This window comes from Lepidochelys olivacea, assembly GCF_965140295.1.
Source record: "Lepidochelys olivacea isolate rLepOli2 genome assembly, chromosome: 2".
Lineage (NCBI taxonomy): Eukaryota > Metazoa > Chordata > Testudines > Cheloniidae > Lepidochelys > Lepidochelys olivacea.
In genome coordinates, this window is record NC_140412.1 from 187,627,697 (window position 1) to 187,655,493 (window position 27,797).

Sequence of the window (27,797 nt, forward strand, 5' to 3'; positions counted from 1 at the left end):
TATAATTTGGAAAAAGATGACTATTTAAACTTTATTATCTGTATTTATTTTATTTTTATTCACTGTCTGTATTTTGAGCAATTCAAAAGGCAGTGAGTCTTCCACTGATCAACCAGTTAAGGTGCAAGGTACACAGCTTTGGTCAGAGTTGATTCCACGACTATTGTCTCTTTCACAGGGCATCCGTGGATACTAAAAGTTTCGTGCATCAGGTTGTTATTGATCTGAAAAATAAAACCTTAATCAAAAAATAAATAAAAACATTATCCAAACCTTCACTGGTGAGTGATGCTACTACACACAGAATCTGTTACAGGGCTGAGTGGGGGTGGGGGAAGGAATGTAGGCTGAGCCCTAAGGAAGACCATGCATCTTTGGGTCCTGGAGCATTTGTGTCTTGTCTAAATCTGCATCTACAAATGAACAAGAAACAAAAGCTCTACTTGAGGCAAAGCATCTGTTCTGCACTCCCATCTGGGGGAGGGGGAACTGCATGGAAGGAGCAGCCAATGACAGTGTGGCTCCTTCCTGTCTAGCGAGTTGGCAAAACTCAACAACACCACAGCGAGGCCGCTCCACAGGTTTAAAGGTTCCTTTCCCTTTGGATTGGTGAGCGGTTAGAACAGGGGTGGGCAAACTACGGTCTGGGGGCCACATCCAGCCCCTCAGACGTTTTAATCCGGCCCTTGAGCTCCAGGCAGGGAGCAGGGTCTGGGGCTTGACCCGCTCCGTGCGTGCAGGGGCAGTGCCTGTGGACAGGGCAGCGTGCAGAGCCACCTGGCTGAGCCTCCACGTAGGAGCCAGAGGGGGACATGCCACTGTTTCTGTGAGCCACTTGAGGTAAGCGCCACCCAGAGCCTGCACCCCTTCCCCCTCTCCTGGGACCCGACCCCCTGCCCCAGCCCTGATCCTCCTTCCGCCCTCTGAACCCCTGTCTCAGCCCAGAGCACCCTTCCCCAGCCCCACCCCAGAGCCTGGACCCCCAGCTGGAGCCCTCACCCCCCCACACACATCCCAACCCCCAATTTTGTGAGCATTCATGGTCCGCCATACAATTTCCATCCCCAGATGTGGCCCTTGGGCCAAAAAGTTCGCCCATGCCTGGGTTAGAAGCTGTTTCTTCTGCCTGAGACTCATCTAATCCCTTCCTCTTTAAGGGAGTATTAAACAGAAACTCTGAGGTTAGGGTGACCAGATGTCCCGATAAAATCGGGACTGTCCCAATATTTAATTGTTTGTCCTGCCGGTCGGGACGCCATTTGTCCCAATATTTTGCTTCGGCAGCACTCCGGCTTTCCCCCCCCCCCCACTTGGGGCGGCAAAAACCCTAGAGCCGACCCTGGTGCGGGGGGTAAGCCTGTGGCTGCCCCCCCATGTGTCCCGATATTTTGTTCTTGTCATCTGGTCACCCTATTTGAGATGAACTCTGCAGACTTCACTGAGTCCTTCTAGCTGTAGGTTTTTAACTACAGAAAGGTGACAAGTGGGCAGAAGCTAACTGAACATAAGCCTCCACAGTGAAAAGTACTGGGCTCTGACCTAATGTCAACTACTTCTCTAGCGAGTCTGTGTGAAAATCAACTCACCCCAGCCTTTGACTGGGCATCCCCCACCCCCATGTATTCCACTCCCATCCTGCATCCTATGATTTTAATCAGCTTGTTTTCAGTCACGTACATTATTTTGTTGATTTTTATTTTGCTGACCTTTTCTTAGTATCTTATTGCTAGCCTTACCAGAATTCAATTTTTATTTTTTTTATCATTTCAATGGCTAATATCAAATGTTTATTTTTAAAAGATTTTATCAATTTAAATTTTCAGTGGTGTGAAATTATGGGGAGCGATCAGATAATTATTTAATGAAAACAGAGGTTGAAATTCAAAAAGTTAAATTTTATATACAGTTAAAAACACAAATTGTCAACATCATATAGTAAATATCCTTAGATCAACAAATCAGACCTGTTTTTACTATTCGCTAGTCCATTTGTAACAAGCCAAATTCAAAAGTCTAAATCACTGGAATTCTGACTTCTCAAGGAGCATTTTTCTTACTTTGCCTACCTCTAAATTTTGATCATCATCAATGGAAATATTTTTTCATTGATTTGTGTGTGTACAGTGAAATTGATGTTATTTATTGTTAATGAAAATTGAAAGCCACTTGCGTCAACTCAGCAATAGTATCACATGTGCATGTAAAATATACGGTCTCTATTAACTTTACTACTTTAGATGTATTTAATGGACCAAATCTTCAGCTCTTGTAAATTGCTGTAGCTCTGAGGATCTGGCCCAACATAAACAGTAATTAAGGGTGACCACTAAAGGAAATTTAAAATACTAAGGTTGTTCCTTTTTGTTGTTGTTACAGTTGCTTATTTATATGAAGAAAACCTGAGCGGGTATTATTTTTTAACATTTGGGGTTTTTTTTGCCTTGTTAATATCAGGAATGCTAAGTTTAGTCTTCCCTGATTTTGCTGGAAGTATCAGGCACATATTGGGAGCTTTCTTAAACTGAGCAGTTGTGGTGACTCTAACCATACCATCCTTTCTTCCAAGTATGTCTGAGGGGGTTGATGGTAAATAAGCTGTTACTCAAAGAGCTTTAAAACAATCAGATTAAAAATTCCCTCTCCTCTCCAATTGCTTATTAGTTGTCAATCTCTTGTTTCTTGAAATATTACAATTCCACTATTTTACCAGCTGCATATGGGTGAAATTCATCCCTGTACAGAATGACAGCACAAGGTCTATGTATCACTTAAATACCACTGGAGTGCTATTTTAAAGATGTGAGTACTGCACAGACCTTATGCTGGTCCTCAGAACAAGAGTGAATTTTGCCCTTCAGAATCTTTTAGTGTAAACAAAGTCCAAATTGCTGAAGTGAAAAAGGAGAAAAACTTTAAAACACCCCAAATACCTATCTACTCTATAGCCTATTTTCATACATGGCAAAGAAGCAATAAAGAGCAGATACCCAATTAGTTTTCCTTTGCAGGTCTTTATCCTGTTTTGTTGCATACTTACTTTAGTAAATAAATCCCCGATATGCCACTTCATGCCTTGCTCTGAAAAGACCTCATCCATTGCTTCAATCATTCTAGAGCCTTTTTCCCTGTTACGCAAAGAAACATAACCTACAGGTGGAAAAAAGCAGGAACAGCTCATCAGTTTAGATTTTTCCTAATAAAAGTTGATTGTCAAAATTCAACTTAAGAACTTTTAAAGACGTATTAACACCAGGTGATCATTAGCACTAACATGGGCACCTAGAGGAAAAGGGAGACATAATGGTTCTTTTCCCTTCCTTCCTGAGCAGCCATGTTAGGATCAGCTAGAATCGATTGTGGTTCTGAGTCTCCTGTGGAGTGCAGTCCCTGCATTGCCACTGCTCACCACCATGAGCAAGCGAGCAGAAAAGGGGCAGGGAGCTGGCAGAACCGTGGTGCTATCCCACCTCCTAATGCCTTGATTAACAGAGGTGGGTGGAGGTGAAGGAGGAAGTAGGCTGCACACACTTGTGGCAAGCCAGACAACACCACCAGTTTAATGGGGCTCTTCCTGACCGAACAAACTGTAACGCTTACTTTACAAACCGCCCAACAACTGAATGCTGCTCACAAATAGCAAGGTATTATAGCTCATAAAGCCAATACCATATCTCCCAACATTTCCAGTAGCTAAAACAGGACAGGTCTTGCCCTTGGGGATGGAGAACCAGGAAAGGGCATCTGGGGGGAGTGGGGAAGGGAGGGAGAAGAAAGTGGAAGAGCTAGCTCACCCCACAGCAGCAGCAGCTCCTGCACCTCCTGTCCTGCAGGGCTGGCTGGGCTTGACTCTGCTCCAGGCATCATGACTTGGCTCCCAGTGCACAGGGTCGCAGTGCTTCTCAGGTTTGGCCTGGCCCCCAAATACAACCAGAATTGCAATGCCACTCAGTCAAATGTGGCTCACCCACCCCATTAGGGTGGCCAGGCCAAACCTGTGTGGCACTGCAACCCCTCTTGCCAGGGCCAGGTTGAAAAGCCCCGAGTGGGGAGACAAGCCCAGCCAGTTGTGCAGGACAGGAGCTGCTTCAACAGGGACAGGGGATTTTGTGGGTGAAAGCAGGACAGTCCCACAAAACCCAGGACTGTTGGGAGGTCTGCAATACAAATAAAAACTAATAAATTCTCACCCCCAGAAATTCTGTCATGCCACGGGCACAGTGAAAGCTGTCGAGCATCCCTTGATGCAGAGGCAGATTTATCATGAAACAAACAGTGTGGTGGAACTGGGCCCCCAATAATGCAGGACAAATCTCATCTCACAACCTGCCCCCGAGTCCCGGCTGGCAGCGCAGCAGGGCTCAGGCTGCCTGAGAGGCAGCTCTGTGTGCTGGCAGGGGCAGCGCACGGAGACTCGCTGCCCTCCTCCCCGCAAGGGGCACACAGACACGTGCCAGCAGCAGGGCTAAGATGGCTCCCTGCCTGCACTGCCTCCCTCCCTCCGTGCTGCTCCCGGAAGCGGCCAGCATGTCCCTGCGGCCCCTGGGGGGTGTCTCCACATGTCGCCCCCGACCCCGTGTGCCAACTCCACAGCTTCCTTTGGCCGGGAACTGCAGCCAATGGGAGCTGTGGGAGTGGTGCACAGAGGCCCCCGGCCCCTCCTGCCTAGGAGCTGATGCCAGAGGGGTGTGCCAGTCGCATTGGGAGCCATGCTATCCAAGGTAAGTGATGCCCCCCTGACCCCTCCCTCACCCCAACCCCCTGCCCCAGCCCAGAGCCCACACCCAAACTTCCTCCCAGAGCCTGCACCCCTCCCCCCACCCCACCCAACCCCATCCCCCTGTCCCAGCCCGGAGCCCGCACCCAAACTCCGTCCCTGAGCCTGACCCCCACACACCCTCCTGCACCCCAACCCCCTGCCCCAATCAACGTACCCCACTTTATTTTCATTTACTTCCTATTACTTATAATATAGGAGGAGAATGAAGAAAAAAAATGAAAAATGGGGGTGGGGGAGATAAGAGAGAACGTTCCTTTTCTTGGCTAGGTCCTGAGAGGGGGCCCCCGAAAATGAAACTGCACCCAGGACCCCACTAACTCTAAATCTGCAACTGCCTTGATGACTGTGGTTGATTTGCTCGGTTGTTAGGGATTATGTTTATTCGAGAGTGGATGTAGATGAGTGTGAAGGGATGTATGTAGTTGTGTGGCTTTTTTTCTGAATGCTTTGGTTTTTGTGGTTTCAAGTTAGTACAGAATTGCAAAGGTCAAACAACACCTGAGACTTATGTCAGTTTGACTGCATTAGTGTAAATGCTTCTTTGCGATGTAAGGGACTTTTGTACCTGCAACTGCAAGGAATGTTCTCTACCGAACTCCGCAGATAGGCCACCTCTAACCCTTCCCACAAAAGAAAGCCCTGTTCAAATCTCTATTGTTTTTATACATGTTGAACAATATAGTCTTTCTGTGGGGAAGGGCAGGGAGAGCTAATTTGGAAAAGAGAGGAGAACAACAAGAAAGGCTCCAGAGAAAGGAAGCCCCAGTTCAAGGCCTGTTTTCCCTCACACACCTCCAGTTCCCACTATCATATTTCTTTAAAAAAATACGCAATTCATTAAAATCAATGCAATTATCATTACCGTAATCAGGACAAAGAAATGCAAACACACATTATTGATCCCTTCTCCCCCCCCGCCACCCACTCACTAGTCACAGATGAAACTGAACAATGCCAGCTCAAAATCCAATGAAGAATTTGACGCATTGTTTTTCATTCCATCATGATATAGCACAAGTGCCTTAGTCTACCCATGTGACACCAAATTTTAGTGGATTTTTCCCCATCTTGTTATTCATGTAAAGTAAAATTCTCCATCAGAAGCTGTGTTTGACAATTCTTTTGCCTGGGGTTTCAGTAAACTGGAGGTGTGATAGGCTTCCGTTTTCTGAGTGGTGAACGCTGCTATTAATAGCCATGTCAGTTTTGACTTCAGCAGCAGCTAATTTCTTTCAGAGATGCTGAGCAGCTGCATCTGCCAAAAAACAGTCACTTACCTGGTTTCCTAACTATGGGCAAGATTTTAAAAGATATTTAGATTCCTAAGAAGCAGATAGGAACCTAGTGGGATTTGTCAAAAGCGCCTAGGCACCTAACTCCCAGTGTAGCTCTACCAGCACGACATACACACCCTCCCTCCTGAGTGGATACACACAGTCTAGTAAAGAAAATCTTTCTTTGCTTTAGTTTTTCCAAGTGACATACGCTAAACTGAAAAAGGCACTCACAGTAGAATAAGAGTGTCCACATGGGGTATTACACCAGCAGTCCTATATTGGTTTAAATTCAGGCCCTAGATTAGTATAATTTTCCTATATAAAAGAGCCTTTAAATGTAGAGAAAATAAAATAAAAATTTTACATCTTTTGAAATCAGTGTCCATTTACTGACCCCCTTTCTGTCAGGACAACCTGAGACTGCCTCTCCCTACTGGGTCTCAAAAGTCTCTCTATCTGACTAGGGCCTGCTCATCAGGCCATTGTTCCAGGCCACCTCCCAGCTGTTAGAGTTCATTATCATATCAGGGTGAGGTTACATCAGCATTTCCACTTAGGCGCAGTTTCACCATTTGGGGAATTGAAAAGTCTGTTCCCCATACAACGACTACTGATGTGAATTCACATTCTCCTTCTGTATCCTGTTTGGATATTGGCCCCAATAGAGGAAAATTGTATTTTCCTCAGTATAAATCTCTTACCCTTTTCCCCATACTATGAAATACAAGTTATTGAAAGACCCCAAAGCCTATGTCAGAAATGCTTTTGTATTTAAAGAACAGGGCTTAGAGTTAAGAGATTCTAGCTCTGCCACAAGCTTTCCTGTGTGACCTTGGGCAAGTCATTTAACCTCTCTGTAGAATGGGGATAACAACTACTATACTAAAGTGGAACTGGACCCCCCTCCCCCCAAAAAAACCAGTCAGAAATTGCATTTATAAAGGGTCAAATTCTACTCTCATGCACACAAACCCTGACTGGAATCAACCACAATTCATGTAATTGGGGCCTAACTTGGCCTCATCTCTCTTACCCTTTTGAGTGGAATACACGACATAGTAATCACTAGCTGTTGGCAACCTCCTGATAGCTATCAAGTTATAAGTACAATCAGCTTCCTTGAATTCATGCTCTATTTCTTCAACTCCATGGTCTTCTTTTCCTGTTTTTATGACAAGGAAATATGTTTAAACACACTGTAAAATGACTGCCTGGTGTCAAATGATTTCCAAGTGACTTGCATGTATGGGCTGCTGTTTATACACTTGTTCCTCTTATACAAAAGCTACAAGGTATCAGAATATTTTCCCATCCTGGCACTCCCACCTATAGCTACTGAAGGAATGCAGGGACTGAGATATGGTGGTAATCTAGCTAGATGGATTATTAGATAGCAGAGTTGAGGAAACTTCTTGAGTAAAGTACATTTTGTTTAAATATATTATTTTATCAAAATCAGAAATTCTTACTTCTTAAACTCAAAATTAGAAAATGAATAACAGCATTTTTCTTCATTTTATTTCAGTTTTCTGGTTTGTCATTTTTCCTCCCCCCCTTTTCTTTTTTCATTGCCCCTCCCTGCAAACTGGAAAAAAATGGAAAAGAAGAAGAAAAAGGGGTAAAAGAAAAAACAAAAAAATCAAAAATCAAAAATACTGAAAACAAACATTTTGAAACCAAAAATTGATGAAAATTTCACTAAAGATTTTGAAAACAAAAATTATGTATCTCAGTAACCTGAAGAATTAAAACAACAATTTAATTTCAAATATTGTAATGATAAATAAATAAAATAATTTTATCAACCAACTCTACCAGACAGTCTCAATGTCTTGGAGGAAGGTGTGGCCTGGCTGTGGGGGCAGTGGCTTATAGGGGACAATAATGTCTAAAGTTGTGCAAATAGCAACAGCTCAAGTCTGCAAACAACCATGGATCTTGGTTGATGTTTGACTTGCATTAAAACCTAAAGTCTGCTCTGAACTGGGGTGGGTTCAGGTTTTGGTTACATCTTTCTCAGAGCCCCACAAAATATCATGAAAGAGCCTGTTCTTGGAAGCTTTCTATCTCCATTTTGGAGATCTATGAGGTTCAGATGATTAGAATAAGATTCATGTAGGTATCCAAACTTTTAGGTGCCTCTCTGAACCTACTAGGACTCTATGAGCCTGTCTGCCTGTTGGAACCCTGATTCCTCTTTGGCTCCCAGCTCTTTCTTTTAATAATTAGGGAACACAGTCTCCTGGTAAAAAATGGCAGTGTATTAATTCTGATTCTGTGTCAATTTTGATAAAATTGTACTTGTGAAATATTGTATCTTAGCCTTGGTCTACACTAGGAGTTGAGGTCGAATTTAGCAGCGTTAAATTGATTTAACCCTGCACCCGTCCACATGATGAAGCCCTTTTTTTCGACTTAAAGGGCTCTTGAAATCGATTTCCTTACTCCACCCCCGACAAGGGGATTAGCGCTTAAATCGGCCTTGCCGGGTCGAATTTGGGGTACTGTGGACACAATTCGACGGTATTGGCCTCTGGGAGCTATCCCAGAGTGCTCTATTGTTACCGCTCTGGACAGCACTCTCAACTCAGATGCACTGGCCAGGTAGACAGGAAAAGGCCCGCAAACTTTTGAATTTCAATTTCCTGTTTGCATGGTCACCTACAGCTTGCCACGCTGGCCAGAGCTCATCAGCAGAGGTGACCATGCAGAGCTCATCAGCAGAGGTGACCATGATGGAGTCCCAGAATCGCAAAAGAGCTCCAGCATGGACTGAACGGAAGGTACGGGATCTGATCGCTGTATGGGGAGAGGAATCCGTGCTATCAGAACTCCGTTCCAGTTTTCAAAATGCCAAAACATTTGTCAAAATCTCCCAGGGCACAAAGGACAGAGGCCATAACAGGGACCCGAAGCAATGCCACGTGAAACTTAAGGAGCTGAGGCAAGCCTACCAGAAAACCAGAGAGGCAAACGGCCGCTCCGGGTCTGAGCCCCAAACATGCTGCTTCTATAAAATGGCTGCTGCATGCCATTTTAGGGGGTTCAGCCACCACTACCCCAGCCATGTTGTTTGACTCCTTCAATGGAGATGGAGGCGACACAGAAGCAGGTTTTGGGGATGAGGAAGATGATGATGATGAAGTTGTAGCTAGCTCACAGCAAGCAAGCGGAGAAACCGGTTTTCCCGACAGCCAGGAACTGTTTCTCACCCTGGACCTGGAGCCAGTACCCCCCGAACCCACCCAAGGCAGCCTCCCGGACCTGCCAGGCAGAGAAGGGACCTCTGGTGAGTGTACCTTTTAAAATACTATATATGGTTTAAAAGCAAGCATGTGAAAGGATTAATTTGCCCTGGCATTCACGGCTCTCCTGGATGTACTCCTAAAGCCTTTGCAAAAGGTTTCTGGGGAGGGCAGCCTTATTCCGTCCACCATGGTAGGACACTTTACTACACCAGGCCAGTAGCACGTACTCGAGAATCATTGTAGAACAAAGCATTGCAGTGTATGTTTGCTGGCGTTCAAACAACATCCGTTCTTTATCTCTCTGTGTTATCTTCAGGAGAGTGATAACATTCATGGTCACCTGGTTGAAGTAGGGTGCTTTTCTTAAGGGGACATTCAGAGGTGCCCGTTCCTGCTGGGCTGTTTGCCTATGGCTGAACAGAAATGTTCCCCGCTGTTAGCCACGGGGAGGGGTGAGGGGCTAGCCACGTGGTGGGGAGAGCCAAAATGCGACCTTGGAATGAAAGCACATGTGCTGTGTATATAATGTTAACAGCAAGGTTTACCATGAAAGAGTGTAGCCATTGTTCTAGAAAATGTGTCTTTTTAAATATCACTGTCTCTTTTTTTTTCTCCACCAGCAGCATGTGTTTCAAGGATCACAGGATCTTCTCCTTCCCAGAGGCTAGTGAAGATTAGAAGGCGAAAAAAAAGTACTCGTGATGAAATGTTCTCTGAGCTCATGCTGTCCTCCCACACTGACAGAGCACAGACAAATGCGTGGAGGCAGACAATGTCAGAGTGCAGGAAAGCACAAAATGACTGGGAAGAGAGGTGGCGAGCTGAAGAGAGTAAGTGGCGGGCTGAAGAGAGGTGGCGGCAGCGTGATGAGGGGAGGCAGGATTCAATGCTGAGGCTGCTGGAGGATCAAACCAATATGCTCCAGCGTATGGTTGAGCTGCAGGAAAGGCAGCACAGACCGCCGCTACAGCCCGTGTAACCAACCGCCCTCCTCCCCAAGTTCCATAGCCTCCTCACCCAGACGCCCAAGAATGCAGTGGGGGGGCCTCCGGCCACCTGGCCACTCCATCCCAGAGGATTGCCCAAGCAACAGAAGGCTGGCATACAATAAGTTTTAAAGTTGTAAACTTTTAAAGTGCTGTGTGGCCTTGTCCTTCCCTCCTCCACCACCCCTCCTGGTGCTTCTCTCCTCCACTACCCCTCCTGGGCTACCTTGGTAGTCATCCCCCTATTTGTGTGATGAATGAATAAAGAATGCATGAATGTGAAGCAACAATGACTTTATTGCCTCTGCAAGCGGTGATCGAAGGGAGAAGGGGAGGGTGGTTAGCTTACAAGGAAGTAGAGTGAACCAAGGGGCGGGGGGTTTCATCAAGGAGAAACAAACAGAACTTTCACACCGTAGCCTGGCCAGTCATGAAACTGGTTTTCAAAGCTTCTCTGATGCGCACCATGCCCTCCTGTGCTCTTCTAACTGCCCTGGTGTCTGGCTGTGCAAAACCAGCAGCCAGGCGATTTGCCTCAACCTCCCACCCTGCCATAAACGTCTCCCCCTTACTCTCACAGATATTGTGGAGCGCACAGGAAGCAGTAATAACAGTGGGAATACTGGTTTCGCTGAGGTCTAACCGAGTCAGTAAACTGCGCCAACACGCTTTTAAACGTCCAAATGCACATTCTACCACCATTCTGCACTTGCTCAGCCTGTAGTTGAACAGCTCCTGCCTACTGTCCAGGCTGCCTGTGTACGGCTTCATGAGCCATGGCATTAAGGGGTAGGCTGGGTCCCCAAGGGTAACTATAGGCATTTCAACATCCCCAACAGTTATTTTCTGGTCTGGGAATAAAGTCCCTTCCTGCAGCTTTTGAAACAGACCAGAGTTCCTGAAGATGCGAGCGTCATGCACCTTTCCCGGCCATCCCACGTTGATGTTGGTGAAACGTCCCTTGTGATCCACCAGTGCTTGCAGCACTATTGAAAAGTACCCCTTGCGGTTTATGTACTCGCCGGCTTGGTGCTCCGGTGCCAAGATAGGGATATGGGTTCCGTCTATGGCCCCACTACAGTTAGGGAATCCCATTGCAGCAAAGCCATCCACTATGACCTGCACATTTCCCAGGGTCACAACCTTTGATATCAGCAGATCTTTGATTGCGTTGGCTACTTGCATCACAGCAGCTCCCACAGTAGATTTGCCCACTCCAAATTGATTCCCGACTGACCGGTAGCTGTCTGGCATTGCAAGCTTCCACAGGGCTATTGCCACTCGCTTCTCAACTGTGAGGGCTGCTCTCATCTTGGTATTCTTGCGCTTCAGGGTAGGGGAAAGCAAGTCACAAAGTTCCATGAAAGTGCCCTTACGCATGTGAAAGTTTCGCAACCACTGGGAATTGTCCCAGACCTGCAACACTATGCGGTCCCACCAGTCTGTGCTTGTTTCCCGAGCCCAGAATCGGTGTTCCACCGCATGAACCTGCCCCATTAGCACCATGATGCCCACATTGCCAGGGCCTGTGCTTTGAGAGAAGTCTGTGTCCATGTCCTCATCACTCACGTCACCGCGCTGACATCGCCTACTCACCCAGTATCGCTTTGCCAGGTTATGGTGCTGCATATACTGCTGGATAATGCGTGTGGTGTTTAATGTGCTCCTAATTGCCAAAGTGATCTGAGTGGGCTCCATGCTTGCCGTGATATGGTGTCTGCACAGAAAAAAGGCGCGGAACGATTGTCTGCCGTTGCCCTGACGGAGGGAGGGGCGACTGACGACATGGCTTACAGGGTTGGCTTACAGGGAATTAAAATCAACAAAGGGGGTGGCTTTGCGAGAAACTGAATGGCCCCCTCAAGGATAGAACTCAAAACCTCAAGGATAGAACTCAAAACTGGGTTTAGCAGGCCATTGATTTCACAGAGGGAGGGAAGGAGGGAGGAGAAAATGAATACAAAACAAATCTGGTCTATTTCTTGTTTTGAGCCACTTCATCTATCTTTATACGTCTTGCTGGCAGCAGACTGTGCAGTATGACGACTAGCCATCATCATCTCCTGGGTGCTCGGCAGAAGACGGTGCAGTATGACGACTAGCCATCATCTTCTGCTAGCTGGAGGTTAAAAGACAGTGCACTGCCGGTAGGACTCAATCGCCACGAGACGAAACAAGGGAAATGACCTGGCTGAGTCACTCCCACGTTTGCCCAGGCGCCCGGTCAAAAGAGCACCCAGGACTACATCGATGATGGCTACTAGGCATACTGCACTGTCTGCTGCCAAAAGGCAATAAACTGCTGCTGTGTAGCAATGCAGTACCACGTCTGCCAGCACCCAGGAGACATACGGTGACGGTTAGCTGAGCGGGCTCCATGCTTGCCGTGGTATTGCGTCTGCAAAGGTAACTCAAGAGAAAAGGCACAAAACAATTGTCTGACCTTGCTTTCACAGAGGGAGGGAACGGGGGCCTGACGATATGTACCCAGAACCACCTGCAACAATGTTTTAGCCCCATCTGGCACTGGGATTTCTACCCAGAATTCAAATGGGCAGCGGAGACTGCGGGAACTGTGGGATAGCCACCCACAGTGCAACGCTCTGGAAGTTGATGATTGCCTCTGTACTGTGGACACACTCTGCTGACAACATGCACTTAGAGCATTTGTGTGGGGACACACACAATCAACTGCATAAAAACGCTTTCTACAAAACCAACTTTATAAATTCGACCTAATATCATAGTGTAGACATACCCTTATATATAGCAAATCCCCACAAGCATTTCATCAGTGAAACTGGTTTTATGGGACTATTCAATGGACTTAAAAAAGTCTGTCGCTTGGCAAAGCTGGCCTTTCTAAGAAGATAGATATTTGTACTCCATACCCTTGTGGATAATTTGCAAACTGTTAAGCCAGAAGGTTGCCCAATAAGAGCAGGCACTAGTTGAAGTCAGGCCTTATACACCTTTTCTTGTAAGGAAGGGGTTTGTCTTCAGTTTCCCAGTCAGAGCCCTGAGGACTACCCCATTTTCCACTTCTAACTTTGAGGCCCCTGTCACCTCCACCGTTCTGCTGTGTTAGGAGGATAGGTTAGATACATTTTGGCATTTTGTAACGGGGTGTCCTTAAAAGGCCAGGATGTCACTGTGCAGTAACGCAAGGCACTGCCACCCCTCTGGGTGGAACGCATGTTCTCTGTGTTATTTTCAATGCTGGCTGCTTCGAGACTGAGAGATCAGAACTGGGACTGAATCCAGCTGTCCAGCACCAACACCAGAGTACAGAGAACTGCTGAGGTCACTGGACTAGATTTAATTATACATACTCTAGGCCCTTTATAGAGACTTGAAATGAAACCTTCATAGAAAGAAGCTGAAATTCTGAAATCCTGCAAACACTATTTAATGTCCTACTCACCTCCTCTGCATGCCTGAATGATAAAGATTTTAGGTTTTTCTTGGAGCTTTGGGCATTGTACATTGTTGAACAATGCAAATATATCATCAAGATCAACTGTGTCACCATCTTTCCCCTGAATGATGCCGTGACTCCTCCCATGACTCATAAGAGCAATGAGGCAGCAGCTAATTTCATCCTCAGATTGATTGATTTGATCCCGGAACTCTTCCAATGCTGGCAATATTTCCTGTCACAAACAGCTGTGTTAGATACGCTGATCAAAATAATTAATTCTCAAAAGAGATTATTTATTAACAAATGAAATAACAATAAGGCTAAAGGACCAATTGAATTAGCCATAAAAAGTATTTTTAAAGCCACTACTACACCTTGCAGTGTCATTAACTGTACATAGTGGGTCCATGACTCGGGCTCCTAGATGCTACTATAATACAAATAAATAATAATAGCTAACAAAAAGCTGTATTATGGCAGCTCTTCCCCCACAGCCTTGTGATTTAGATTTCTTCCCTTCTTGATCTAGAGCCCAAGCCAGCAAGGCATGTGAACAAGTCTTATTGAAATCAGTGGTACTAATCACATGCATAAAGTCTGTCACTTTCTTCTTAAACATTGTAACAGTTACTGTATGAGTGGGTGTTTCTGAGCACATCAACAGATAGCTCCTAAGTGAGTGGTTCTTCCCAGCAGGGAAAGGCCCCTGATGCAGGAAGTAACTCTGAGAGATAGTTCAGGAGTGAATGTGCTTCCTGCTGTAGGAAGAAAACAAAACTGTGTTTGGTCAGCAGCATCATTGGCAGGAGGGGAGCTGCCTCTGTGCCCTCATCCACTAATAAAAAGATGTTCTGTGTGCCTCTGCCTGGTTGTGCTAACCTACCAATAAGTAGACAGTGAGGTCCCAGGCAGTACCTTGCTGAATTGGGGCCTTAGAGCCTGCTTCAGATACCACTCACATGATTGTAAATGAGGAGTAACCCCACTAAGGTCATTAGAGTTATATTAATATAAAGCTACTGTAAGTTGCAAGAAGCCAGAGGTATCAAACATGCCCTGAAAAACATTGTTAACAGCTACAGTTCTCACTCTGTCCTTCTGTCTGCAGCAACCAAGGCTATGTTTACACTGCACTTTTGTCGGGAAAACTTTTGTCAGTCAGGGGTGTGAAAAAAACCACTCCTTTGCCCTGCGCCGGACAGCACTTTGTTGGTGGGAGATGTTCTCCTGCCGACAAAGCTACCTGGGGGTGGTTTTATTTTGTCAGCAGGATAGCTCTCTCCTGCCGACAAAGAGTGGCTACACTGCATATCTTACAACAGCACTGCTGCAGTGGCACAGGTCTGCCGCTGTAAGATGCGCAGTGTAGACATAGCCTTAAGACTGCAACCAATTGCCCTTATGCATATTCCAAACCTTTAGCTTCCTCTTGGAGCTAAAGATAATGAGAATCAATACATTCCCATCATCAGAGACTGCACTAGCTACAGGGAAACTAGGCAGCTGACTAGGGTGGTAGATTTCTGGGCAGCAGCCTGGGACGGCAGATTTGGTCTGGCCATCCTTCCATCATGAAAAACAGGGGACGGGCCAAATTTGAGTGGTGTTGTGACCCTGTGCACCAGGTCAAAATGCTACTCACTCAAATTTTGTCCGACCACCCCTCTGTCATGAAACCAGTGGCTCTGCCAAACCTGAGTAGCACTGTGACCCCATGCTTTAGGGCAAACAGGCTAGTCTGTGGAGGATTGAAATAAAAATCCTTGAAATTAATCCAACATAAAAAGCTTCCGATAAGAAAAGGATTGAAGAAATTTGTTATATGCTCATGCCATCTACTGGATACCAATGGAAACAAAAGAGAAACAGCTGAAATCTAAGCCCTCAGTTAGACAATATCAGATAGAAAATCAGAGGATTGCCCTTCTCCAACAGACCCTGAAACAGGATACATAAACTGGGTCACCTTATGGGACCCCAGAGTTTAGCTTATCCCCTTCAAACAGCCTCTCCCTTCATCCAGGGTTACAGGAAGAAGAGCTTACAGATTAGCTGCAGAACCCAAATGTGCTATTGGACACTGACCAGCTTGGTGAACAGCTCTCACTTCCTCTTGGGTTACAGGACAAAGAAATGGTGAGATTTCACCTCAGCCTGTATTTCTCTTTCTGATCTTGAATATAAATAACTGAAAGTTACCTTGAGTCTACACTCTTTAGTGAGACTTCAAGATATGTTGCATATTAACTAACTATTGCTATAAGCATGCTCGTCTTTGTAAGCCCATGCAAACTGGCCTAAAAGATTTAAAACCATAATTTATACAATTGTTTTTAAAATTTAAATTTGTCCCTTCCATGTCACCCCATTCAAACAACAGGGATTCTTAAAAGTATCTTTAAGACAAGTGCATCCTTACTACTTGGAGAAATATGGGAAGAGCGGTAAATGTGTTGGAAGTACTAAAGAATTGACAACAGATGATCATAAGTAAGTGTAATTAGGAATGTTGGTGATTTGTACTGGTATATGAGATAACTGCAAAATCTCAACCTTAGTCTATGACAGTTGCTTGCAAGGCTTTATTTTTCTGTTCAGTACACACCTAGAACATTGGCTATGTCTATGCTTGATTGATGAACGGTTGATTGTACACATATGTGGTTCTGGGTGAATTATCAAAATCTTGATTGATTAAGAGCATCACATATCTGGAACCAGTATTTCTCAAATCAAAAGTAAAAGCTGGCGTGAATAGAATCTTGCATTAAAATTAGTAAGTTATGCTCCCTGGACTCAATAAAAAGGAGTTATCCTAACTAGATTCCATTCCTATATTAGCTATAAAACTTATCAAATTGACAAATTTAGTTTGTTAGATTTCATCTTTAAAATCTAATTGGCACCTCAGCAAATTCATAAAAATTGATCCCCATTTATGCTTGCAAAGTGAGATCATAATCAGACCTGTAAGGATTTGTGAGTCTAAACTGCTGTAGTTGAGCAATACACTTGGTATTATTCATCTAAAATTGTAGCGGTGCAGTCACCCCACTCCGGTTAAGAGCAGCCGAGGGAGGCTGGTTGGGTAAACAACTACAGGTGTGGACACACCCAATTAGGGTCCAGCTGACCCTGATAAAAGGGCATGCTGAGGGAATGAGAGAACACTCTTGCTCCAGAGAGGAACAGGCTGTCTGGGAGAGCAAGCAGGGTACCTGAGGCAGAGTGGAGGCGCTCTGGCCTGGTGAGTCCCCAGGTTTAGGCCTTGCTAAAGGCCAGGGGAGGTACTAGGGCTGCAGGGAGGCAGCTGGGACTGGAAAGGCAACAGGTCCAAACCCTCTTGCCAATGATGAGTGGCTACTTCAAACTGCAGTTTGCCCCTGAGGGAAGGGGCTAGATGAGGACTGACAGTGGGTCACTGAGGTGAGGTGGGATTAAGGAATTGGGGTTCCCTGGGGAGGGAAGACCCAGAGTGTGGGGGCACAGCTGCGGGGCAGCACCCCAAGGTAAGGGGCACCGGGGTCTGGGAGGAACATGGGGCCTGAAGTGCTATAAGTGGTGGAAATCAGGAGGAAGCAGGCACCAGTAGGAAGACACTGGCCAGCGGGAGGCACTCTAAGACTGGAACAGAGCTAATTCCTGGATGACCAGCAGGAGGCACCATGGCAGTGAGTGCCTGCTGTGCTACAAAAATATATCAAGTAATTACAGGCTTGATAGAAGGCAGACAAAGATCTTGGCATGTGTATTTTTTTTCCTGGTAAATATGCTCAAGTCCCAGTTAATTACCCTTCAAAACTCTTCCTTTGCCATTGCTCCCATCATTTCTTCATTTGAAATAAATTGAGTCCTCAAAATGTGTACTTTGTTTAATTTAAAAATGCTCCAGAATGGGGATGGGGCGATGGAAAGTCCATGAGCCCTTTTGCCCCCAAATAAAGAGATTCTAAAAAGTTTGCTTTATAATTACAAGTTTACAGAACTTCCTAACCATTTGACATTTACCTGCCACTAATCTAATTTTACTCAACTCCTTAAAAGAAGAGTCATGAGAGTATTTAAAAGTCAGTTCTGCAGCTGTGCCCCCAGAATTCCCACTGAAATCCCTAAGGTCTTATCCTATTCCCCCTGAAATCAATGGCAAAATTCCAATTGACTTAAATGGGAGCAAGATTGGGTGGGCTCATTTGTAAATAGGGATACAGATTAGCTTTTGCAGCCTTGCATTTTAATACCAGGAATGAGCCTGAATTCTAAAATGCAAGCATTTCCTTTTGCATATGCAGATTTTGTGGTGCTGTGCCACTGAATCTGAGCAGTAAGGAAACTGAGCTGAGAAATTATAACTTTAGAATGTAAATGCAAATATGAAAGCTGTCAAGCACTTTACTTTATATACTACATTTTAGGTGTTCAATGCAGTCTATATTGGCACCTTTAAAATTCAAATACATTTACGTTTTCTTAAATTCATAGGTTTTCAGCATGATATGGTACAAAAACTTTGCAGGAAGTTGGTGCAACAATATTTTAGAAATTATTCTTGTTACCTCAGGCGCAGAGAAATAACATTGTTGGGCCAAATTCTGCTCTCCATTACACGGATACAACTGCCATTAAAATCAATAGTGTTGCACAAGTGTAAGCAAAGGTAGAATCTGACCCAAATATTGTACTTGATTTTATAATCTTGGGAAATACACGAAGGAATTTATGGAAGAAAAGGGGCCAGTTTCAGCAATGCTGTAATGACAGCATTATCAAGATCTCCTTGGCTAACAGGGACTCTATCCCTCTCTCCTTGGCTAACAGGGACTCCGTGGACTCTATCCCTGGCCTGATTCTAACTCTTCCTCATTGATCTTCACTCTGGCAATCACTCTGATCCCTGCTCACTGATTATCACCTCTTGGCCATCCTTGTCCGGTGGATACCAGCCTAGCTGTGATTGCTAGGCCACACTGCCTATGCCTCAGTCCCTTACCAAGATCATGAGGCCTAAAGATTAGCCCTTCCACAAAAGGGCAATCAAAAGTAGGGGGGAAGCCCCATAGTGTAATAATATACAGCAGATTGGCAATAAAGGGGTGAAAGGGGAAGGAAGAAAAAAACCACTCCCCTATATCCTTCTAAATAACTAACTTTTTCTTTTGTGTCTCAGCTAGTCTCAAGTCAACCCTGGAATCAATCATTCAGAGAGGTTACTCCAGCCAGCCTATAGCCACACAGCTGCAGATAAGGAAACTGTGTCCCAAGCATTTGGATTTGTGGGGTATTGGAGGAGGGGAGCTCATTTGGAGAATTTCTATTGCCACCCAGGGAGCTGAAGTTTTAAACATTTCTGTATTAGGCTGTCCCTTTCCCTGGGAAGATCAGCCTGCAAGGGATCCACATCCAAAGCTTCAGGGACTTCAGTTAACCCAAGCCCTATCTACAAAAGATAATCAATACCTCTGGTGGGCAAATATTTTCTAAACATTTTACAGTACTGACTTCTGCTTCAGTACAGCTTCAAATAGCACCAAGTGAGCCCTTATTGGGGGTGTGGAAGGCATTCCATTTGAAGCTATCTGCTTGGTATGGTATAATTTTTAAGACTTACCTGCCCATTAGGATCTATGCACTGTCCAGAAGGCGTTTCAAACTGATACTTGTCAAACCACTTATTCATTATTTCAATATCCTTTTCTGCACCGCGCCTGTGTGTTGTCACACACATCATAAAAGCTACACGGGTTTTGCTCATGTCATACATATCCTGTTAATTCAAAATGTTAAATTAAAATGTTTGACAAATGGGCTGTAGCTTAATTGAACAACAACATTCTAACACAGTATGTTTTTTCCACATGAAACAAACGACTGAGGGCCCAATCCTGCAACTACTCTGCTAAGAGAACTCCCACTGACTGTGGGAGCACCTCTAGGATTGGGTTTCTATAGCCTTGTCTAGAACAGTGGTCCCCAAACTTTTTTTGATTGCGCACCCCCAAGAGGAAAAAAAAAATTGCCGCAGGCATGCCGCCAGAGAAAAGAAGGGGAAGAGCTGCCGCAGGTGTGCCGCCGCCGGGAAAAAAAAGGGAAGAGCTGCTACGTAGAAGAGCCGCCGCAGGTGTGCCACCGGCGCTGCTCCTGCCGCGCACCCCCAGGGATTGTCTTGCACGCACCCCACTTTGGAAACTACTGGTCTAGAACATCAAACTGATGTGTTGCTAATAGGGCTGTCAAGCGATTAAAAAAATTAATCGCGATTAATTGCATTGTTAAACAATAATAGAATACCATTTATTTAAATATTTTTGGATGTTTTCTACATTTTCAAATATACTGATTTCAGTTACAACACAGAATTCAAAGTGTACAGTGCTCCCTTAATATTTTTTGTTTACAAATATTTGCACTGTAAAAAAGACGAAATAGTATTTTTCAATTCACCTCACACAAGTACTGTAGTGCAATCTCTTTGTCATGAAAGTTGAGCTTACAAATGTAGAATTATGTACAAAAAAAACCTTGCATTCAAAAATAAACAATGTAAAATTTTAGAGCCTACAAGTCCACTCAGTCCTAATTCTTGTTCAGCTAATCACTCAGACAAACAAGTCTGTTTACATTTGCAGGAGATAATGCTGCCCGCTTCTTGTTTACAATGTCACCTGAAAGTGAGAACAGGTGTTCTCATGGCACTGTTGTAGCTGGCATTACAAAGTATTTAGGTGCCAGATGCGCTAAAGATTCACATGTCCCTTCATGCTTCAACCACCATTCCAGGGGACATGCGTCCATGCTGATGATGGGTGTCAGGAGTGTCCTTCCCCACTCTAACACTGTAGGGTACAGATGTGGGGACCCGCATGAAAGACCCCTAAGCTTATTTCTACCTGCTTAGGTTAAACTTCCCCCAGGCACAAAGTCTTTGCCCTTGGATTAGGTAAACGCTGCCACCACCAAGTGATTTAACAAACATTCAGGGAAAGGACCACTTAGAGTTCCTATTTCCCCAAAATATCCCCCCAAACCCTTACACCCCCTTTCCTGGGGAGGCTTGAGAATAAACTAGATGAGCACAAATCAGCCTTGGATTTTTAAGACCAAAAAAAACCAATCAGATTCTTAAAAAACAAAACTTTATTAGAAGAACAAAAAAGATAAGAGAACAACTCTGTAAGATCAGAATGGAATATAATCTTACAGGCAGTCAGATTCAAAACAGAGACTCCCTCTAGGCAAAACCTTAAGTTACAAAAAGACACAAAAGCAGGAATACGCATTTCCTCCAGCACAGCGAATTTCACAAGCCAAAACAAAGAAAACCTAATGCATTTTCTAGCTAGATTACTTACTAACTTTACAGGAGTTAGAGGGCTTGCATCCTTGATTGGTTCCCGGCAAAGGTATCACATAAACAGACAAAAGCCTTTTTCCCCCCCCTCCAAATTTGAAAGTATCTTGTCCCCTTGTTGGGGACATTTTGGGTCAGGTGCCAGCCAGGTTACCTGAGCCTCTTAACCCTTTACAGGTAAAAGGACATTGCCTCTGTCCAGGAAGGATTTTATAGCACTGTATACAGAAAGGTGGTTACCCTTCCCTTTATATTTATGACTGCGGGGTTCTGCTCGATAACAATCCAAAGCGGTGCGGACCAATGAATGTTCATTTTCATCATCTGAGTCAGATGCCAACAGCAGAAGGTTGATTTTCTTTTTTGGTGGTTTTGGTTCTGTAGTTTCCACATCAAAGTGTTGCTCTTTTAAGACTTCCGAAAGCCAGCTCCACACTTTGTCCCTCTCAGATTTTGGAAGGCATTTCAGATTCTTAAACCTTGGGTTGAGTGCTGTAGCTATTTTTAGAAATCACACATTGGTACCTTCTTTGCGTTTTGTGAAATCTGCAGTGAAAGTGTTCTTAAAATTAACAACATGTGCTGGGCCAGCATCTGAGACTGCTATAACAGGAAATATATGGCAAAATGCGGGTAAAACAGAGCAGGGGACATATAATTCTCCCCCAAGGCGTTCCGTCAAAAATTTAATAGACACTTTATTTTTATTAATGAGCATCATCAGCATGGAAGCATGTCCTCTGGAATGGTGGCCAAAGCATGAAGGGGCATACGAATGTTTGGCGTATCTGGTACGTAAATACCTTGCAATGCCGGCTACAAAAGTGCCATGCAAATGCCTATTTTCACTTTCTGGTGACATTGTAAATAAGAAGAGAGCATCATTTTCTCCCTTTAAATGTAAACAAACTTGTTTGTTTTAGCACTTGGCTGAACAAGAAGTAGGACTGAGTGGACTTGCAGGCTCTAAAGTTTTACATTGTTTTGTTTGAGTGCAGTCATGTAACAAAAAAAAAATCTACATTTGTAAGTTGCACGTTCACAACAAAGAGATTGCACTACAGTACTTGTATGAGGTGAATTGAAAAAACATTTATTTTATCATTTTTACAGTGCAAATAGTTGTAAAAAATATTCACTTTGATTTCAATTACAACACAGAATACACGATATATGTAAATGTAAAAAATCATCCAAAGTATTTAATAAATTTCAATTGGTATTCTATTAACAGTGCAGTTAAAACTGCAATTAATCGTGATTTTTTAAAATCACAACTGAGGAGAATTTGGCCCAAATTTTTCAGTTAGAAAATATCTAAAATGATCAATAGTAGGTTAAAAAAATCTGTATTTAAGGATTTGGGTTCAAATTATTTCTGTATTTCAAGCAATAAACAAAATAAGCTAGTTAATATTATCCTTGAACATTCAACACTTCGGGGATAGTTGCAATATAAAAATTAGTCACAGGAGAATGCTGACATTATAGGCCTGATTCAGGAGAGGGAAAAAAAGATGGATGTTTTTCATTCCTCAGTTTCAAAAGTTTCAGAGTGATAGCCGTGTTAGTCTGTATCAGCAAAAAGAACAAGGAGTACTTGTGGCACCTTAGAGACTAACAAATTTATTTGAGCATAAGGCCACAAGTACTCCTCGTTCTTTCAGTTTAACAAATAATTCTTAGACTTTAGGTTGATACATGAAGAGGAGATAAATATCAGATGGTTCTAATCATGGAAAAACTCTGCTCTCAGCTATACCTGTGCAACCCCATTGAAGCCAGGCACAATCTGACACAATTTGACATAATGTCTCAAGTGAAGTGGAGTGAAAAGCATACCTCACAGAAGACAATGGCAAAATTTGCCACTGACTTCAACAGGGCCAGGATTTCAACCCAACTGCATATATTATAGAATAATTCCATATCTACAAATGCTAGTTTTCTACAATATATAGAAATGTGGTTATCAGTAAAATTACTAGTAATTTTCTGAAGTTACTCTGTGCTGTTGCAATACCTGAGCTCTAAGGCCCAGTTCCACAAAGATCTATTTAGGCTTCTAACTTCCATTGAAGTCAATGGAGGTTAGAAGCCTAAATACCTTTATGGAGCAGAGCCTGTGAGCTCCAGGATTGTATCATCTCTCATTATTTTTATTTTGGAATTTAATAAATTTGACAGGCATATTTCCAGCATTCATATCTTAGGCGTAAGGATAGCTTCCTTTAATTTTGCATGTGACACTGATTTGCTTCCAAGCTTTTCCTGTTTTTCAAAATTCTCTCACGATATTATCCTGCTCCAGGAGCAGTTCTCCATGCCAACTCTCTCCATGACAATGCCTGATCCTGTGTTGAGGGAGAGGAGAGTGGCCAGTGGATCCATAATCATGCAGATTCACTAGCCATAATCCCTCTTGTAGACAGAGCATAGGGGAAGCAATCACTACTATCGTCCAGGGGCTATAGTTACAGCCATGAAACAGCTAACGGCCTAATTCTGCAAACATATCTTCACATATGGATTACTGCCATGAATAATCCTATTAATTTTGATGGGGTTACATGGTAGCAAACCCTACAACTGGTCGTGTTTATAGAATGGGCCATGACCTGCATACCAAGGGAGATCCCCTTTTGGAAATTCCACTTAACCTGGCTATACTCAGGCTCCAGCCCACTGTATAGCAGGGTTAAGCAAACTATTTAATGTCATCTTTATCAACCTGAGAAAACTGCATGATTCAGGAAAATTCAATTATTTACAAATATCAGGCCGATTCTGCTCTCTGTCACACAAGGGCAGCTCCCACTGAAGTCCAGGGAAGTTGCACTCATAAAACTGGGAGAACTTGGCCCAGGGGCTTCACGGGCATTGAACTCTTCTGAAAAATAAATACAATTACCAATGCCTCATAGTCACTTTGCTCAGTCCATCTTCCTTTAAAACTTGTATCACTTGTCTGATTCGTGGTTTGTTGTTCACCAGTTCTCAGTACAGCAGCTGTGTGGATATTTAAAAACAAGTAATTTACAAGTGTAGCTCAAATGACGGGTAAAGCTGTTTTTGTATGACTTTTTTAATATCTTCCTTTCCTCATTTTTTGTAAGTCTCAGTTGACACATTAGACAGTGCAAACTGCTTTTGAGACAAACCAGATTCAGAATCCACCCCTCCCCCGATGCTAAACGCACACATCACTGCAGGCCTAGGAATATGCTTCTCCTGCTCTTCAGTTTGACCAAGTGAGATAAGCCTGTGTCTGAACTAGGCTTTTTCTGTCAAGTTTCTCACTGTTGAGCCAACTCCACCATTCGTGACAACAGTGACTAGGACTTAAGGCAGTTGCCAGTATATTAAGCACAGTGTTATCTAAGCCTACTCAGATAAAGTTTATTTGACACCATGGTTAAAATACTGCCAGTTGCCTTATCTACACTAGTTCTTCTACTGTTGCTATGTAAACTGAAACAGTGGCAGCACCAAAACAAAATCACTGGCCAAAAAGGCCTAGGGGAGAGAAGCCCAAAACAGAGCCTCACCCTGGCCCATACATTGGGAACTTGCTGTGGTGAACTTTACCTCAACTGGAAACGAACTTCCAAATCTTTATCTGGTGGTTTATTATTCTGCATTTAAGTGTCTTATGTTCAGGGAGTGATTTGGAAAGGAAGACTGTTCCCTTCCCTTAAAATAAGTTGTTAAAACTAGGAAGAGGACTGCAGAGGAGTGTTCCTCTTTTTAAATGTTTAACGTTCAAACCCTGTCTGTATTGTACTGCGCTGTCTGTAAATTGAGTTTCAATCATCTTTTAATTCCATCTCACCTTTTTTAGCATCACCTACATTCTACTATTTTATACAATGAACTACAGGAGTGAACAGTCTGTTATCTCAAAACTTGGAAAAACTCATTTTAAACAAAATAGTAGTACTACTTAATTGGTATCAAACTGTTGTTCTGACCACAATCTCTTCAGAACCCTTAATACATTAACAGATTTATTGTTCTACACTTAAAACTTTGCCTGCCTGAATTATGAGCTTTCCTTATGTAACATTCTCATTGAAGGAAACAGTGATTTTGTTTAGGTCAGACCTATATAAAAATTGAGGATAGCAGGTTTATGTCCTGTTTACATTATTTTGTATTGGCTATCAACTCTTAACCTGCCAAGTTATAGTATATTAACCTTGATTATATAAACAAAACTGGAAAAACCTTTTGATTCCAGCTCCTGGGTTGGTGTCTACTATTTTTTGTCATTGCTGTCTTATGCAGTGGTGTTGTAGCTGTGTTGGTCCCAGGATATTAGAGAGACAAGATAGGGGAGGTAATATCCTGAAGAAGAGCTCTGTGTAAGCTTGATTTTCTCACCAACAGAAATTGGTCCAATAAAAAATATTATCTCACCCACCCTGTCTCTCTAAATTACTGTCTTAGTCACATGAAGTACATCTTTACAGTCTATTTCTGTGACCCTCTTTTTGTTTAAGTTTTCAGTTTAGTTTCTCAAATACAAAAGGAAAGCTATAATACTAGGATTGGCAATGTAAATATCCAGCCTGGGCACAGTCTCTTATATTTCTTATTAACAAATGTCTGTTCATGAGCCTGGCTTAGTTTTGCAGGTGTGATGTGAAATCCTCCTCCCATTGAAGTCAGTGGGAGTTTTGCCATCATTTTCACTGGCAGCAGGTTCCACCTGTGGATTGCACAATTCACGAGGTTAGATGTCCTAGTTTTCAGTGAGCATAGTTGATAGTGCCTGCGGGTACGGCACTGGCTTTGAAACTGTGATCCAGAGATAATGCACAGGGGCTGTGCCTACAGGAAACAAATGAGAGTTCAGGAGGGCTAGTTTGACAGAGCAATATAATTCTGTAGCGGCTCTGAGAATAGGACCACGTACTATGGGAGCTTTATCTCCAGCACTGTCAGTACCTACGCACACCCCCCCCGGATTTCCTATTTTAACAAATCTCGTGCGTTTTCACTCACCTCTCTCATGCTTTCAAACGCAGGGCCGTGCTTTCCTCTGCCTAGTCTAATTCTTCAGCAAAACCAGAGCGCTGCCAACTCCACCAGACAGGGCAGGGGGAGCTGGAGGGCTCCCCTGGCTCTTTAAACACAGACCCCTGTTTCGTGGCTGGGCAGTGGGGGCTGAAAGCTGTTATTCGGTTTTTAATATTAACCCCATAGACAGACACACAGACACAGACACACACACACACACACACACACACGTGGACTGAAAGGGGCGGGGGGTGGGGTCACTGCTCACGGAGCTGATCGGCAAGGGGCCGGAATGCTGCAGGCGGGCAGGGGAGGAAATCGGCAGGCTCCAGCCCGCAATAAATCCCGTCCACAGGGGCGGGGGCGAGGCACCCGTCAGCCCCCCGCACTAGCCCGGGGGTGGGGGCTGTCTGGGCAGGCGGTCGGAGTCCCCGCTCCGTTCTAGCTGCGAGAGGCCCCTCGCCTCGCCGCGGCGCGGAACGGAGCTCGCGGCCGGTGCGCCGGCGAGGGGGCTGTAGCGGGTGCCCCCTAGCCCGGTTCAGCGCCTCGCCCCCCGGCGGCGCTGCTCAGGTTACAGCCCGACCCCCTTCCCTTCCCGCCCCCGCCAGCTGCCTTTACCTGGCGCTGCCGCGGCTCCCGCCTTTTCCTGCCCGGCCAGCGCCTCGCTCCCGTCGCGGCGGCCCATGTCGCGGAGCGCCTCTCGCAGCACCTCGGCCGCCCGGTCCGCGTAGCGCCGCGCCAGCTGCGCCGGGCTCCCACCTGCGCCAGCGCCCGCCGGCTCCGGGCTCCGCAGGTAGAGGGCGCAGCGCGCCAGCTCCTCCTCGCTCAGCTGCGCCAAGGCGGCGTGGACCAGGCGCTCCATCCCCGGCTGGGTCCGGGACCCGCGCCTCTCTGGCAAGCAGCGGCCGCACGGCGGAGCCTGAAAAGCCGGGATCTGTGGGCACGGGGAAGCCAGCGGCAGCCGCGCCCCAGCCGCACCCCAGCGAAACCCTGACTCCAGCTCTTTCCAGGCACGCCGTGCGCGCCTCTCCCTTCCGGCCTGGCGGCTTCCTCGCTGGTTTCCAGTGGCCCCTTTTCGGTGCGAGGCTGAGCCTGCCTTCTCCGTGGGCTTAGAAGTTCCCGGGAAATCAACGGGAGCTGTGGGTACCGCGTGAGATGCTCATGCAGCCAAGCCTTTGGTGTAAGTTTTGGGAAGGCCAGAAGCCGAACTAGGCTCAAAAAAGGAGAGCCGTCCCTGGAGGATAGGTCCCTCGGTGGCTATTAGCCAAGATGGTCAGGGATGCAACCGCATGCCCTGAGTGTCCTTAAATCTCTGACCAAAGGCCACCGATCCTTCCTAAAAGTAAGGGGCTCTGAGTCCTCCCCCACCCCGGGCGCTGGCCCTCCTCTTTCCCCAAGGCCCTACCCCCTGGCAGAGCTGGACTGGGGAACCTGGACCCCTCCACCCCGCCAGGGTGGGGAGTGGCCTGAAAGCAGCCCCAGGTCCCCTGCCCAGGGCAGGTGGAGGGTCTGTGGCTCCCCACGGTTGCCTGCATGGTTCTTACCCCAACCTGACTCCAGCTTCTGGCTGGGAATGGGGCCTTGGAGACCAAAGAGCTGCAGCCGGGCCATGGAAAGAGCTGCACAGACAGCTGTGGGGACCCGGGGACCTTCCATCTGCCCTGGGCAAGGGGTTGGGGACACAGGCCAGGGGCTGCTCTCAGGCCCACACCCACCCTGGG

The 27,797-nt window shown here is 45.2% G+C and overlaps 1 protein-coding gene across 1 annotated transcript; it reads right to left on the bottom strand.

Moving 5' to 3' along the window:
• On the bottom strand, positions 1 to 27,091 carry LOC311516695 (caspase-14-like). The gene is made up of 7 exons (XM_084621029.1): positions 26,695 to 27,091; positions 23,966 to 24,063; positions 19,315 to 19,470; positions 13,713 to 13,941; positions 7,088 to 7,216; positions 3,038 to 3,147; positions 1 to 224 (listed from the first exon to the last, which is right to left on the bottom strand). Exons 1-7 carry the CDS (start codon positions 26,936 to 26,938, stop codon positions 117 to 119), a joined length of 1,074 nt encoding a protein of 357 aa, XP_084477155.1. The 5' UTR covers positions 26,939 to 27,091; the 3' UTR covers positions 1 to 116.
• Positions 27,092 to 27,797: the final 706 nt, after the last annotated feature.